The sequence below is a fragment of the Vipera berus genome (genome assembly GCF_964194415.1).
Source record: "Vipera berus genome assembly, chromosome: 1".
Classification (NCBI taxonomy): Eukaryota; Metazoa; Chordata; class Lepidosauria; order Squamata; family Viperidae; genus Vipera; species Vipera berus.
The window spans coordinates 33618373-33633863 of NC_138202.1; the positions used below are offsets into that span (position 1 = coordinate 33618373).

General features: G+C 37.3%; 1 protein-coding gene across 1 annotated transcript in view; it reads right to left on the reverse strand.

The window, feature by feature from the left end:
* KIF26A (kinesin family member 26A) overlaps positions 1–15491 on the reverse strand; it is a gene marked incomplete at both ends in the record, with an annotated part of 188759 nt that overhangs the window by 14071 nt on the left and 159197 nt on the right. The window contains 6 exons of the mRNA XM_081322506.1: positions 706–868; positions 1798–1957; positions 3458–3641; positions 3907–4169; positions 5991–6084; positions 9009–9215. Coding sequence (XP_081178632.1) covers positions 706–868; positions 1798–1957; positions 3458–3641; positions 3907–4169; positions 5991–6084; positions 9009–9215 — 1071 coding nt within the window. The remainder of the gene's footprint in view (positions 1–705; positions 869–1797; positions 1958–3457; positions 3642–3906; positions 4170–5990; positions 6085–9008; positions 9216–15491) is intronic.

Below are 15491 nucleotides of genomic sequence, written 5' to 3' on the forward strand. Positions count from 1 at the left end.
ATCTGAAGCCTAACTACCTCTGGTCGATATGCAATTCATTCCAGCAGTGAAAGACTATGAATAGGTTCAGACTACAGGAAGGCCTCATTTACCAATCAGAACTGGAACCAGGATCGCTAAGCAATGCAGTCATAAACTGAAATGTCATTTGACTTATAACATCAGTTCTGACTGCCATTAGATGAACAACTTCTTGCTGGCTTTCCCACTGAATTTGTTGGAAGCCAGGTATGAATGTCACAAATGGTGGTCATATGACCACGGGATGCTGTGACTGTTGTAAATACTATTGTTTGCTAAGCGATCACATCACAATCACATCACTACAGGGACACTGTGACAGCCACAACATTGAGGGGCAGGTTGCAAGTCTCCTTTTTCAATGCTTTTGTAGCATAGAATGGTCCCTGAGCAAGAAGTTGATAAGCAAGGAAAACCTGTTTGTGCAAACCAAACCATTAATATTGGATTTCAGAAATCATATATATTTGAATATTTATTAATACCTTAAATTACAATTTGAGCTGCATCATAATGAGGATGATAATGACTTTGGTAATATTTCAAGCAAATATTATCTCTAATACATCCCGAGGTCAAAAGCTAGCAAGACAAATTAACAGTAAAGGAATACTACAATATTGTGATGAAAATTAACAAAATTCTTTCCAAATTGTAAAATATTTATTTGCTGTGCACACCAACCTTGGATTTCTTCTTCCTCATCCTGTGGATACGAGAGGCAAGTTGAAGTGTCATGAGACTTTCTGCATAACTTCCCGGGGAATCTGATATGTGGGCTAGCATGGTTGTTCTGCAGTTGATATTCCCAAGTGATTCTCTTAGCAGCATTGTCAGTTTGTTATCCCTATGAAGCATGCAGAGGTATAAACAATGGTTTGAAATATTTCCATTTCTTGCTATTATTTTTCCAAGCAGTTTATTTCTCAGTGATCACAACAAATTAATGAGTTAAATATATTTCCCTTTAATTCTTTGTTAGCAATCTAAAATTTACACAAATATGAGCTGTCACTGTTGTGATTACTGCCTGTGGATGGCCTTTGGTTAGGCCGAAACAGGAAATAAAGATTTGTCCCATGTTTGGGGCCTAGCAAGGTAATCTAAATAGTTAACAAGCATTTAACATACATACATACATATATACATATACATATACATATACATATACATATACATATATATGTATATATATATGTATGTGTGTGTATATATATATATATATATATATATATATATATATATATATATATATATATATATATATATATATATATATATATATGGATCTTTGGTTATTCGGGTTTTTCCCGCGTAGAACTAAAGTTGTAGGCGCCTACAACTTTAGTTCTACGCGGGGAAAAACCCGAATAACCAAAGATCCACATACAAACACCCGCGAAAACCTCAGAAAACAAATATATATATATATATATCAGCTTCAAATGAAATTTTGTGATTAAAAAAAGGAACAGGCAATCCAATCAGCTTGAGCTTTATTTTAGACTATTATCATTGCCCTAAGAAAAAAGGAGAATTCTGCGCATTAGCCTTCTGATTTTTTTCAAAGTAATCGATTTTTTTCCTAATCATCTGATGAAAACAGTTACATGTCTCTTACTCAGACAGAGCTGAATCATTCTGGGGTGTTCACAGGAGAAAAAGGAAGTAAAAATTGTAATGCATCATTTCCCAGTCATTATATGACATAGCTACAAGTTAAATGCTAAGACTCTGAAAGACATGACTCTGTTACACACAGAGCAATTCACTTACTTGTATGGCACATGTTTGGCACCATTAATTAAGGCCAGAATGACACTGCCCAATGCAGACAGAGAGAGGGAGAAGGAACTTCCTCCATCTCGACTTTTGCTTAGCACTTTTTCACAGCTTCCCAGGTCAATGAGATGTAAACGACTGCGTCCACCTGACACTGAAAAGCCATAGGAACACACACATATATATACTAATTCAAGTCTGTTAGGATAATCAAAAATAAAAGGAAAGGAAATAAAATTCTGATAGAAATAGAAGATAAGCACTATTGCCTCTTAAATGACTGCATGATGGACAAAATCAAGCAAACCAATAATAATGTTCAACAATTTACTAAGAATCCTTTGAAACTCTTATTAATTTGTGAACTAATAGTTGTTTAGTTCTGGCCATGTTTTAGAATCAAAAAGATGTGAACAAAATATTAGGTGTATGTCTATATTTAAACAAGTGAACATATATACTGTATGGTTGACAGTAGGAGTTTTAAAACCAAACTAATGAAATCAATACATTGGGAAAGCATTTCTTGAATTCAAATGTTATTTTTAACTGTGCAGATCTCATCACTGAACTTAATATTTTAACATTTCCATTTATAGGCAAGAAGCAATAATCAACTTAAGATGACATAGCAACAACAAACCTTGCAATGGACATTGATAAAACTGGGTAACATTTCCTAAAAATTCAGGTCTGGGAGAAGTAACTACAGGAAATCTTTGACTTACAACTATCTGTTTAGTTACCATTCCAAGTTATGTGATCAAGTGATCAAAATTCCGGTACTTGGCAATTGGCATCTATTTCTGACAGCTGCACTGTCCTGGGGTCATGTAACCATCATTTGTAACTTTCCCAGCTGGCTTCCGAGAAGCAAAGTCAATGGGAGAAGCTGGATTCACTTAACCACTGTGTGATTCACTTAACTGCAGTGACTCACTTAACAACTGTGGCAAAAAGGTCATCAAATAGGGCAAACGTCATTAACAACTGCCTTGCTTAGCAACAGAAATGTTGGACTCAATTGCAATCGTAAGACAAGGACTACCTGTATCTGTTAGCTTCCCACAGCTATCAACATCTAGCAAACATCTTGTGCAGAAATATCTCTCCACTTGTGTAAGAGGCACACATTTCTAGTTATATTTTAAATCCCAATGGGTTAGCAGCTGGACTTCTTAATAGACATGAAGATATGCATATTCCAATTCACACAGCTTTCTATCTAGTTGCCCACTGACATGGCACAGTAGCTACGATGGTAGTTAAAATGGTAGCAAAAGAACCAGAAAGATCCTGATTTCAACTTCGTACTCAGACATGAAGCTCCTTAAGGAAATGTACACTATTTATTAGCTTTATTTTATTAGACCATTTATTAGACTATTTATCAGCCTAACCTACTGCAAGAATTTTTTTTGAAAACAGGATTGGGAGAGGGAGCCTATATGTGGACCTGAACTTTTGGAGCGAAAGGTAAAATATTGGATACTAGGTTTTCAAATTAGATATTCCAAAAAGAAGTCCAATTGAAAGCTTTCTTGGCTAATGCAATCAGCTTCAGTGCTGACTTTAGTTTTTGATAAAAAATCAATTGCACTTCTTTTGAAAAATCAATGCAAGAAGAAAGAGATTTTGAGCCAAATCGACATACTTCCTCCTTTGCCACTCTTCTCCATACGGTATTGATATATGTGAAGTGTAAAAAACATGTGTGAATTTCTCCGATCTTCTTCATCACATTCTGGTTTGCTAGTACTCCTGGCAGCCAGCGCTGCATCGAGGAAAAAAGCTGCTTTCTCTGCTGTTGGGGCCCTCAATTCACTTTGATTCTGAAGCTGGAATATAAACAAGAAAACAACTAATTAAGAGGGAGAGAATGATCCCTGCTTCCTGAACAGGGGAAGACTCAAGGGTGCTAAAAGAAACAAATATGTACGCTGTGGGACTGGAGATTAAAAATGAAAAAGACAATTAAAATATATATTTTAAAACTGATTGGAATTGTTGACAGATGAAAGCATTTTAGGAAAAAAAGAAAGAAAAGAAATGTCAGGAAAAAAAGAAAAAGCCACACTTCCCATCTGTCCTGAGATTTTATACCTGTGTTCCACATATCGGATCCTCACGTAGGTAGACCCCTGGGGACTGTCCATCTTGAAGACTGCCGGTGGCTACTTCAGCTAACAAATCCTTAAGGTTTTCATCTTTGCCGCTGATCTCCACAGCAGATACTCGTATTGAGAAACGAGTCCCAGTCTTCTCTTTGCGCTCATTGATTAACTTGAAGAGCCATGAGATAGCACAAGGTACGATGCCAAGGCTCTGTGTGGAGTTATCTTTTCCAAACATTGTGTAGGATTTGCCTAAAAGGGAAAGCAAATGGAAATGTAATTGGCTCACTAAGTACATTACTTTAGTTGTAGTGTCAGCTTGTCCTTTTACATAGGAAGTGAGAGAATTATCAGAGTTTTTTTATTCGGTAGAAGGAAGATTCTCCTGTTCTCTTATTCTGGCAAGAATCCGTTTTGCTATTTATGTTTCACGTGCACCAAGATCAACAAGTGGATGATTTATGTGTAATTAATAAACAGGTGAACTTCTGGAACAGCTGACTTGCTGGTGAAAGGAGGAGAAAGGAAGAAGCAATGGTGTTTGTAAAAGATTCACCCCCACTGTGAATCTTCCCAATGCAGAGAATGGGTCTTGTCTTTCCTTGGACTACAAAAAGAAATGGGGGAAAGAAAAAAGCTGCCTCATCTGCTCTCATTTGCCAACAGGAGGAGGAGGTCAATTGTTCAGGAGGTCAATTGTCTGGCTGTCCTTAATGCAGCCACCTTCCTCCTAAATATTCTGCTAAAGCAAGGAAAAGCAAATTAATTCTTCACTCACAAATCTTGCAGGGAGGGGGTATTATATTTTTTAAGAGGTCCTAGTTACTGGCAATAGTTGTCATCTTAGGCTGATGAAAGCAAAGGATCTAAATCTGGAGTCTTTTAGTGAATCCAAAGCACTCTGCCCTTCATTTGGGACCTATAATCAGTGAGAATAATTAGGAGTAACTCTCATAGAATCATAGAATGTAAGGACTGGAAAACAACTGGAGATCGTCTAATCCAAGGCCCTGACCAGTTCAGGAATCCACTAGTATAGTATCTCCAACCAGTCTTCTCTTATCTAGATTAAATATATTTAAATCCTCAAATAATTCCTGGTTAATTTTTCTTCATCTCTTCCCATTGGTTGCTCTCCTCTGGACACGGGTTTGTCAAGGTCTTACCTAAAATCTGACATCCAGAACTGATGGACATTTAGAATATTCATGTGATTAACCAATGTAAAATAAATACGACTTATCTTGATCCTTGAATTGCACTTCTAAGAATGCAGCATTGCATTTAAATGGCATTTGATTTCTGCCACTCAAGTGCTTTGAATTTATATTGGAGCCTCATGATGGATATTCCTCCCCACATTAGCAGAGTAATTTTTTTACCACTTCTTCCCTATTCTAGTTCACCTCCTGCAGTCATCCAAAAAAGCTAGGATTTTCTATCTTAAAACATGTGTAATTTCTTAAATTCTGAAGTTGAATTTTCTGTATATGGAAATTCTAGCAATCTCGATGGTGATTTTCTAACTGAGGGATAAAAAGAGCTATAAAGTAGATAACATCTGGTTTACAGAAACAGAATACTCTCTTCATACAAGTCTTCAGATTATAACCAATGGCACACACCTTAATTGACAATGGGAGAGAACAGGTGCAAAAAGTAGCTTTTACGTATTTTATTATTAATCCATTGCTACTTAATTAATTTTTCCATTCCTTGTAACTTTGTAACCAATTAATTTTTGCAAGTTCTTTGTTCTGTTTGAATTGTGTTACACCTATCCCTGAAAAAATCTGTTTCTAAAGAACCTGATAGATGCACATAAGCTACTTTTTACCTTTTATTCAATTGGGTTTTTTAAAAAAAAGAAGAAGTAGAAGAAAGAAAGAAAGAAAAGAAAGATTGCACAGAATTTAAAGTCCCAGTATAGAAATAAAGCAGGAGAAGTTTGCATAACTAATTAAAAAGAAATTCTAATGTATTCATGTAGTCCAGGTTTATTGTTCCAAGAGCTGACAGCATGTAATTACCAGGTTAACATAGTAATTAACTATAATGAATTTGGGAGCTCACCAAGCTTGACATGGCCAAAGCAAAAGATGCAACCATCTGCACCATTCACGACAGACTGGATTACTTCTGCTACTGTTCCAGAGCACACCTCAGCCTAGTGAAGAAGTTGGAAGTCAGTTAATAAGCATGGACATGCATTGTGTTGTTATTTTTACATGACAATGGTTCTTAAAACAATATAGTTGCACATTTCACAGCACTAGTCACAGTATTCTAGTGTCTATATTCCACTTTTTTCCAGTTAAACCTATTACCTAAGCCATGAATGATTTCCTATTCCCCTAAAGAGGGTACCATGGTATATCAATTCCATAAATTCAATGGCAAAGGAAATGCTAACCAACATAGAATTAATGTAATGTCTCATCATCCATCTTTTTTTTAATACTAGCAGACCATGCATTGCCAAAGAAGCTTAGGAGGAGCAATCAAATTCAAGCACCCCAAATGAAATTTTTTGGAAGTTTTGTGTTTTAATCTTAATGATAACAAGCACATCTCCTGGCACACACACACAGACACATGCTTTTAAGTCTCAACCCTGTGCTGGGGAAAGGAAGAGGAATGTTATTCAATGGGGAGAAAACAGATTTCCTTTTTTCAAATGTAATGGAAGCACAGGAAATAGAAGTCTAAATTATGCACACATGTTCTGTTACTACTTTTGAGTTTCAGATGCATGTGCCACCTTCTGACAGCTTTATGGTTTTTTTACCGGCCAGAGAACCATTCAGGACAACAACCTTCTGCTATACCATATGTATTTGGCCTGGTTCTCTTGAGACAAACAGCAGCTCCTGAGTTAAATCTATGCTTCGTTGCCATTTTTCTCCTGACAACCATAATTACAGCCAAGGGTTATATTTATAATATACTGTAAATTTAAATCTAACCAAGTTGCCAAATAAACTAACTTAAGATCCTGATCTCAGATAAATATTGTGATAAATATTAATTATCTGAACTCATAAAAACAATGTGCAAATCAACGGTAAGCCCACATTTCGAATTTTGATCCAATAGAAAACACAGATTTGTTAATTTTATACTATGTACAAACCATAAAGGTAAAGGTTCCCCCGCACATGTCTGCTAGTCGTTTCCAACTCTAGGGGCCAGTGCTCATCTCCGTTTCAAAGCCGAAGAGCCAGTGCTTGTCCGAGGACGTTTCCGTGGTCATGTGGCCAGCATGACTAGACGCCAAAGGCGCACGGAACGCTGTTACCTTCCCACCGTAGTGGTTCCTATTTTTCTACTTGCATTTTTATGTACTTTTGAACTGCTAGTTTGGCAGAAGCTGGGACAAGTAACAGGTGCTCACTCTGTTACGCGGCACTCGGGATTCAACCTGCCAAACTGCCGACCTTCTGATCGACAAGCTCAGCATCCTCACCCACTGAGCCACTGCATCCCTTGTACAAACCATAAGCAGCTCTAATTCTTAACCAAAATCAAGGCTACTTAAAAAAATAGATGGGAAATTCATGCCAGAACAGAAAGGAAAGGGAGCCATAAAACCCACTGACCTGACCCTATGTCTCCATCTTAGCAATATAACATGCTAGTGGAATATTTCATCTAACCAGATACACTGACAAGATACATTTACATACCAGACTTAATTGTATTACTGAACTAACTTATTTTCTGAGTTTCCACAATATACTGTATTATATTCTAAACAAACGGTCTAGGGTCAGGCAAAATGTCTTCTCCCATTATTTCTCCTTATCCCACCAGATCTAAGAAGGTGTGCTCCAGGTCCCTTTCATTGACAATGCTATCAGAATCCAGGGGGAGGGGGAGAGGGGGGAAGGAGGAGTTGGGGAATCCAATGTCCATTCACATGTAGATGAATACCAGACAGCAAGTTCATGATATATTGGGCACATATATATGTGGAAATAAAGCATAGCTGATGTCTTTGTAATGTTTTAGTACATTTTCTCTTTATATTCATGCCATCTGAATGTGAAAGGAAGAAGGGATGGCAAGAATTATGGAGAATGGTGAGTTATTTCTTAGTCAGAGAGAAGAAAAAGGAGAAAGGAGGAATGGCAAGGGTGCTCCATGGTGGTTGAAGGAGAGCATTCTTCCTAATTCTGTTCCTTCTTTGAATTGGACTATGTTGATACAGAAAGCAACAAAACTGGTGAAACACTCACTGTCACTTGTACTTTCAAAAACAGGTTATTTCAATCTTCCAATTGTCTCCAATGGGACACTAACTTGTGTATTGTGAAAATCCTACAAAGTCCATTAGAAAATCCTTCTAATGAAGAGACCCAAGGCATCCTGTAAGACATGTGCTTAGGCCTTTTTTGTATGGATATGCAGTGCAATTCTTCCAATGCACATGTATAAGACTGCAGGCCAAGAGTCTGTTTTAAGCATGGGTCATTGTTCTACAGTCATGCCTCATCGTTTGGCAATGATGGGCAGCCATTTTTAGGGGGGGGGACAGTCGGCACCACATATTTTCTCAAAGAGGCCTGTCTATGTTTTCTTGAAAAGAATATGAAAACCATTGTAGCATTCCAGATTTTCTCAGCTCCTATGGGCTAGGTAGGGATTATGGGAGCTGAAGTCAATATACTTTGAAAAAAACTAGACTATCCAAACAAAAATAGACTTCCACAATCAACAAAATATTTGATGATCTCTCATAATGGTACAGATCAGCCAAAACCTATAAATACTATGCTACAACTAAGACTAAAAAGGGATACTATGGAAGTAACAAATTGTATGTATATGTTGCTTTAAACCACACAAGAAAGATAGTAGGAATATAATCACTGAACAGAATTACCTCTACAGATATTGCTTCTTAATTTCACATCTGGGCTAAATTAAAACAGCGTGAGGCCTTGCAAACTGACTATTAATTAGCATGCCTTTCCAGTAATTAAACCAACTAATTCAAAGGAAAAAAATACTGTAAAAGAACTCTCTTGCCAGAATTAAATGTCATGGCAGCAACTCAAATTATGAGCTTTATATACTCAGCTTTGATACCTGGGAAGCATCCTGGGGGAACACTGCATCAAAAGCAAACATCTTTGGGACGGCCACAGCTCCTCTTCGGTGACTTGCATTAGAGCCACTTGTAGATGGGTCATAAAGTGTGATCTGCTTTTTTCGTGAATCTACCTTCAGAAATGACATAGATTCTGATGTGTTGTGTGTTCCTTGTGACGGGCAAATTCTCACCATCACCTTCACCTAAAAATCATTTAAAATATAGATTTTAGTGCAGTACAAGTAAATAATAACACTGTATCTCAAACCCTTGGTTTACAGTGCCTATACAGCTCTGAATGATACCATGAGTCCATCTAGTATACTGTATGTAGTAGCTGAGCAAGGATTTAATACAAGAATCTTTCTGAGTTCTTTTTGATTTTGACCTTTCATATGCACAGCATGTCTTCCTCTACTGAGTTACAGCCTATGTTTTAAGCTCGAATTAATTAGCCTGCCAAAAATATATTATTGGTCATATAATTTCAAACACAAGGTTTTCCCACAAAATCTTTGCATATTCTATCATTTGCATCAGCATAGGTATTTACTACTCAGTAAGCTTCTACACATCATGTTCAGAATATTATACAATAATGTACAAAGGAGAAATAAAAAAGGCAAAAGTAGGTAGGCTTGTGCATTCATGTTTTACTCAGTCTAAAACATATGGAGGAATTTGCTATTACAAATATATAATGACAGCTGCTGTCTTCAATGGATGCAAAGAGGGAAAAGGCAAATTCATGAAAGATAGTTCTACCAATGGTAATGAATCACAAGAGCTAAAAGCGACCTCCATGTTCAAGGCAGTATATCAATAAATATTAATTTCACTGCAGTGCCAGCATTATGTAATGTTTAACTCACAGGATTTGGGTGAGAAAAACTCAGATTCAAACTCTACTCAATTACAGAGCTGGAGAGATTTTCTCTCAGTCAGAGACAGAACCCCTCTCCCTGTTCCAATTTACTTTTTGGACTCTTCAGATAAAAAGAATATATATGCACAAATACTGCATACCTATATTTTCTAGCCAAAAAATATGCTGAATTAACTGAAACATGTTGAAGATAGAAATGGATTTCTCAAAAAGAGCACCAGTTCAGAGTGCTTTGCCATCTCTAAATATATTATATATTTATCTGTCCTATGAAATATTTCCCAAAGTACAGATTTGAATATTATTTTTATGGAAAACATCAAGGTTAATTATGTTCTGAAATCTGCTTGGATAAAAACACTTACTACCACAAATACAATATTCGTCAAGCATGTTAGCTTTGGGAAGTCACTATCTTTTTTTAGCATTTAGGTTTCTTCCCTGTTCCATCTCCCCCACCATCTAAATGTGATATGAATATGACACGACAGTCCTAGAAAATAACTGAACCTTAAAATAAAATAAGCAATTGCTTCAAAGTGAAAGTAAGTATTGTAGGTGACACATTCAAGACTAGTTTCCAATAAAAGCTGCATGAAGCTACTACCAGTGTATGTTAGAGATGTTCCTTCGACCTTGAGAATGTTGCCAAGGGGCTAAGTAAGTATCATTTTCTGTAAATAAATATACAAAGAGGATATCAATTCAAAAAAATGCACTGAAGTATAAGGAACTATAACTATGAATATTCTGTTTATATTTGATAGGTGGCATTTATCAATGCTACACCAATGCTCATTTCAGTCATCATGATTTTACCCTGACTGACCTTAGGAGAATGTTAGATAAAAACAGCAGAACAAACTGATCTTCTAATACAGGGGTGTCAAACTCAATTTCATTGAGGGCCGCATCAGCATTGCAGTTGCCCTCAGGGGGCCGGGTGCATATGGCCAGGGTGGGCGTGGCCTACTGGGTGGGCGTGGCTAGAGTGTGTATGGCCTACTGGGTGGGCGTGGCCAGCTCTACATCGTTCACATCAAGGGTGCCTACGGGGGCCTGGGCAGGAGTGGGACAGATCTGAGGGTCTCTGGCAGAAGGAGGGTCTCTGGGCCAGGGCCAAGGCAGTGGGGGCCGTTCCCTCACTGTTTCCAGGATGGCTTCGCAGGCCACATGAAACCACTTCACGGGCCGGATCCGGCCCCCGGGCCTTGTGTTTAACATGTCTGTTCTAATACAATTAAGTTTATAAAATACAGTGAACCAAAACTGATTTTCTCAACAACTAGAAGCTAACAAATTGTCTCAATCAGGCATGGTCTTCAGTTATGCTACATGAAGAATGTCAGACTCATAGCATTTATATTCCTTGGTTTATCTAGGAAACAAGAAAAGACTATTCCAACCCAATTAAATGTTTCTGAGACATATTGGCAGGGTTGAAAAATACAATATCCAAAAGAGCAAAATGGAGAAATGGAAAGAAAACAAGAACCATATCCTGACTGCAAAATTTGAATCAGGACCTGACAGGAATTGGCCACAGAAATAAGTAGGATATGCCAATCCCTCTGATTATACAGCGAGAAAAAAACATTGCTTTATCACAATTCTAACTGTTCATATCTAAGAACTGGAATTTGAAAGGACAATTTGCAAGCCTCCCCACCCTCTTTTTTAAAGAAACTGATCGGTACTTTCCACCCTGCTGCTCTCAAACTTGGATGCAAATAGAAATAATAGTAAATCTCTTCCATTCAAACTTTATGGGCTGGGGAACATATACTTTTGCATAAATATATAATATCGAGTATAATTCCCAATTTTTGTGTGCCTGTGTATGTACACCTAAGGGAGAGAGTGATTGAGTGATTGAGTCTGATGTTCAATACAGCAAACAGATTAACAGTAAATATTGTAAAACATTCTAGCCCTGCTTTAGATACAAGAACAATTTCTCCTGTATTTATGTGATCAGGCACCTACATATTACAACCCAAAGATTAAGACATATTCTTCTCTCCAAATCCTATCAGTTCTCTGTTGTATCTCAAACAAGAACCAGAAAGAAGAAAGGAAATGCCCCCCCCCCAAATAGCATGTTCCATGTGATTGTGGATCAAATACATGGCATCTTTCTTTCCTTTAATTACCTATCCCACATCTGGAGGGTGATGTGAGGCCGTCATCAGATGGGGTGTTTAAACTAGGTAACCCTGAAAGGAGGAGGAGGAGGCAGGAGATCAAGGGAGATCTCAAAAAAAAATTCTTTAAACCCCACAGGCCAATAACTAGATACTGATGAAAATCCTGCAATCACTATTCATTGCTTTAGGGATGAAAGTGCTTCCCTGAAGGTCACAATCTACCCAATCAACAACAGCAAGAGAAAAAAAAACTCAGGCTGGAGTACATAAGGTTATTGCCATGCACTTATGTGAAGCAAAGAAAATAAAAGCTATAGATGCAAAAGCAATGCCACAAAACTAGCAATTTCAAGGAAGAAAAAGGAAGATGCGTAAGACATTAATTTACATAATTCACTGCAAGCCAATATTTCTCCCACAGATATGCAATCTCATTTGTGCACTGAAAGTTACACAAATTTCAAAATATGAATACACTAGACCTAAGATGTGTTCATTTTTTGTTCATTTAATTATTTATAATTAATAAATCTTAATTATAGTAAGATTAGTTTTGTATTTCTCCATTTAGTGGCAATGAATGAGCTCAGTTTAAGAGAAAAGCACTGCAGATTCTGTACAAAAATGCTCAGGTATGTCTTAAGAAGCTTAGAATTTGTACATCACTTGCACAAAGTTGATCTAGTCATGCAGATAAAGATACAAAGTTCCTGCTATGCATCGTTTCACACCAGATGTACGAGCATACATTATTTGAATATTAAAAAAATCTTCTATTTAACTAGGAATTATCAATATCTTCTTTGAACTTACCTCTGCCACTATAACATCTGACCAAGCTTAGGAGATTTCAAGAAAAAAATATACAGGTGTAAATATGTATTTTCTCATCCATCTTTTGTTCCATAGTGGTTAAACAGCATTTAAGTGAAAGGATCACAAAGGAGGAGCTGTTGTTGAGAGCCCGCTTCTTTAAAATTATTGTTTTAGAAGATGAGAAGCTATGTTTCAAATACACTATAGATTCATTTGTCCTAGCAAATGAATCCACTGCAATATAGGCAACCCCTATTCCCAATGAGGAATATCACAGTGAAACTGGATGACTATGCAATGACAACAGAGATGGATCTGACTATGAACAAATTCATCATACTCCCACCACCTCTCTGACTGAGGAATAACAATAGCAATAGCATTTGGACTTACACTATACTGCTCCATAGCACTTTACAGCACTCTCTAGGCCATGGGTGTCAAACCCGCCATGTCATGTGACATGTTGCGATGTATTGCAACTCTTTTTGCATTGCCAGCAATGGGGTGGGTGCAGCTTCGGTATGATGAAACCGGCCCGTGGGCCAGGAGTTTGACACCCCTGCCTAGGCAGTTTACTATGTATTTGCATAATGCCCCCAATAATCTGGGTCCTCAATTTACTGACCTCGGAAGGATGGAAGGCTGAGTCAATCTTGAGCCAGTCAGGATCAAACTCCTGGCTGTGGGCAAAGTTTGCCTGCAATATTATACTTTTAACCACTGTGCCACCAAGGCTCTGAGAAAGATTAAGGGAACCCCTCAGCTTCAGAAAATGAATTGATAAAACAGACAGATTTGATTCGTGAAAGTAAAATTCATGATGTCCTACTATAAGTTCCCTATAGTCTTGTACACCTTCCTGAAATTTGGCAGAAGCACAAGACTCTGAACACTGCTGACTAATTGGCTCCCAGGGCCCCTGGAAACATTAAAGTCATCCCTTGAAACTTTACCAGATAGTCAGAACAAGCTTGTGGATACCCCCTTTAAACAATACTTGGGAAAAATGGAGATTATTTTCCTACAGGAGATATGGTATCAGAATATTTCCCCCTCTCTTTTTTTAGGTTTTTCCTCCACCAATGAAATTGGATTTGCATGAAAGAGCAAGTGAATGATATCAACTTTTATTTCGGGTGACTTTAAGGGAACTATGCAGAAGAGGGATTGATCTGATAACAATCACATCCAGATAATACAGTTAGGTAAATAAATCCTTTGGGCCAACTCTTTGTATTTATATTTATTTCTCTGTTGGCAAGTTTAAATATGCAGTTTAAGATTTGGTCATCTCTACAAATTGTTTTGAAAAGAGCTGACAATTGCTGACAAATGCAGATATTTTACTGACTGGAGATTTTAACACCAGAATTAATAAAGATATTAACAATTACATCAGGAAGACATAGGACAGCCCAGAAGATGAGCATTATATGCCTAGGGTCTCCATGGACAAAGTGCTAAACCAGGGGTAGTCAGCTTTGGCTCTTTTATGACTCATGGACTTCAACTCCCAGAATTTGGGAGTTGAAGTCCATGAGTCATAAAAGAGCCAAGGTTGCCTACCCCTGTGCTAAACAAACAAGAGGTTGCTTTATTCAACTGGTTGTTTTTTTTAAAAAAAATGGGTTCTATAATCCTCATGGTACCAAATGAGCAATATTCAATAAAGGAGAGTATTTGTCACTCATAGCAGACAAAAAGCCCTAATGAAGGTCTTACAAAAATGCGCTGAACTTATCCTGATGACAGAGAAGGACTGGTCTACCTCCCAAATATATGCTGAGAACAGCATCAGCATCAGCATATACAATGAGGACCATCCAGATATTTGAATGTAAGTTTCATTTTCATGAAAGATCAAACTCTGATAAACTGAGCTTGAGTTCTCAAGGAAACAAACATAGACATGTTTGTAGATGTTGGAGGTCTTCTCAAAATAGATCCCCATCACTTGGTAAAACCTCAAGGTGAAAGTTGAGGATGGGGGAGTGTAGGGTTTACCTCCACCTAATCTGGTAAATTCTATGTCTTTTTAAATCACTTTAATATAGTTTCCTTGTGTTTTGTTATAGGGTAGAGAACAATATGACAGTCATATATTTCAAGCTGTTGGTTATTTTAACTGCATGATCATAATCAGCATGTTTAGAAATCAAGCTGTAAGGGTTCTTCTACAAACCAATTATAATTCCTGCAAATTATCCTAAAACAAATGCATGCATGGCAGCCCCTCTAAGCATCCTCATAAGAATGGATGCTTGTCTTTATTCATGAGGCTGTCTGTATTATGCAAATCACACAACTATCGTGCTAATTAACTGCTTCAGTAATTCATGTGGGTTTAAACATGGTAGGTTAACATTAAACTGCTGAACTTCTCGGATTTATACATTTCAGTATGAGTCCAAGAGAAAAGTGCTGGTGGGTGTGGTGTTCAGCAGGATTAGTGAAAGAAATCCTACCACAGTGCAAAACTACCCTTTTAAAAATAAATAAAAATAACTGGGAGACAGAAGGTTACAGAAGCAACATACACATTTTGAAATGCTTCTATTCCTGTCATTTTAAGGGCATGTTAAGCTGATGCTGAAATGAAAACAAATCAGACGAATATTCTCTTAAAC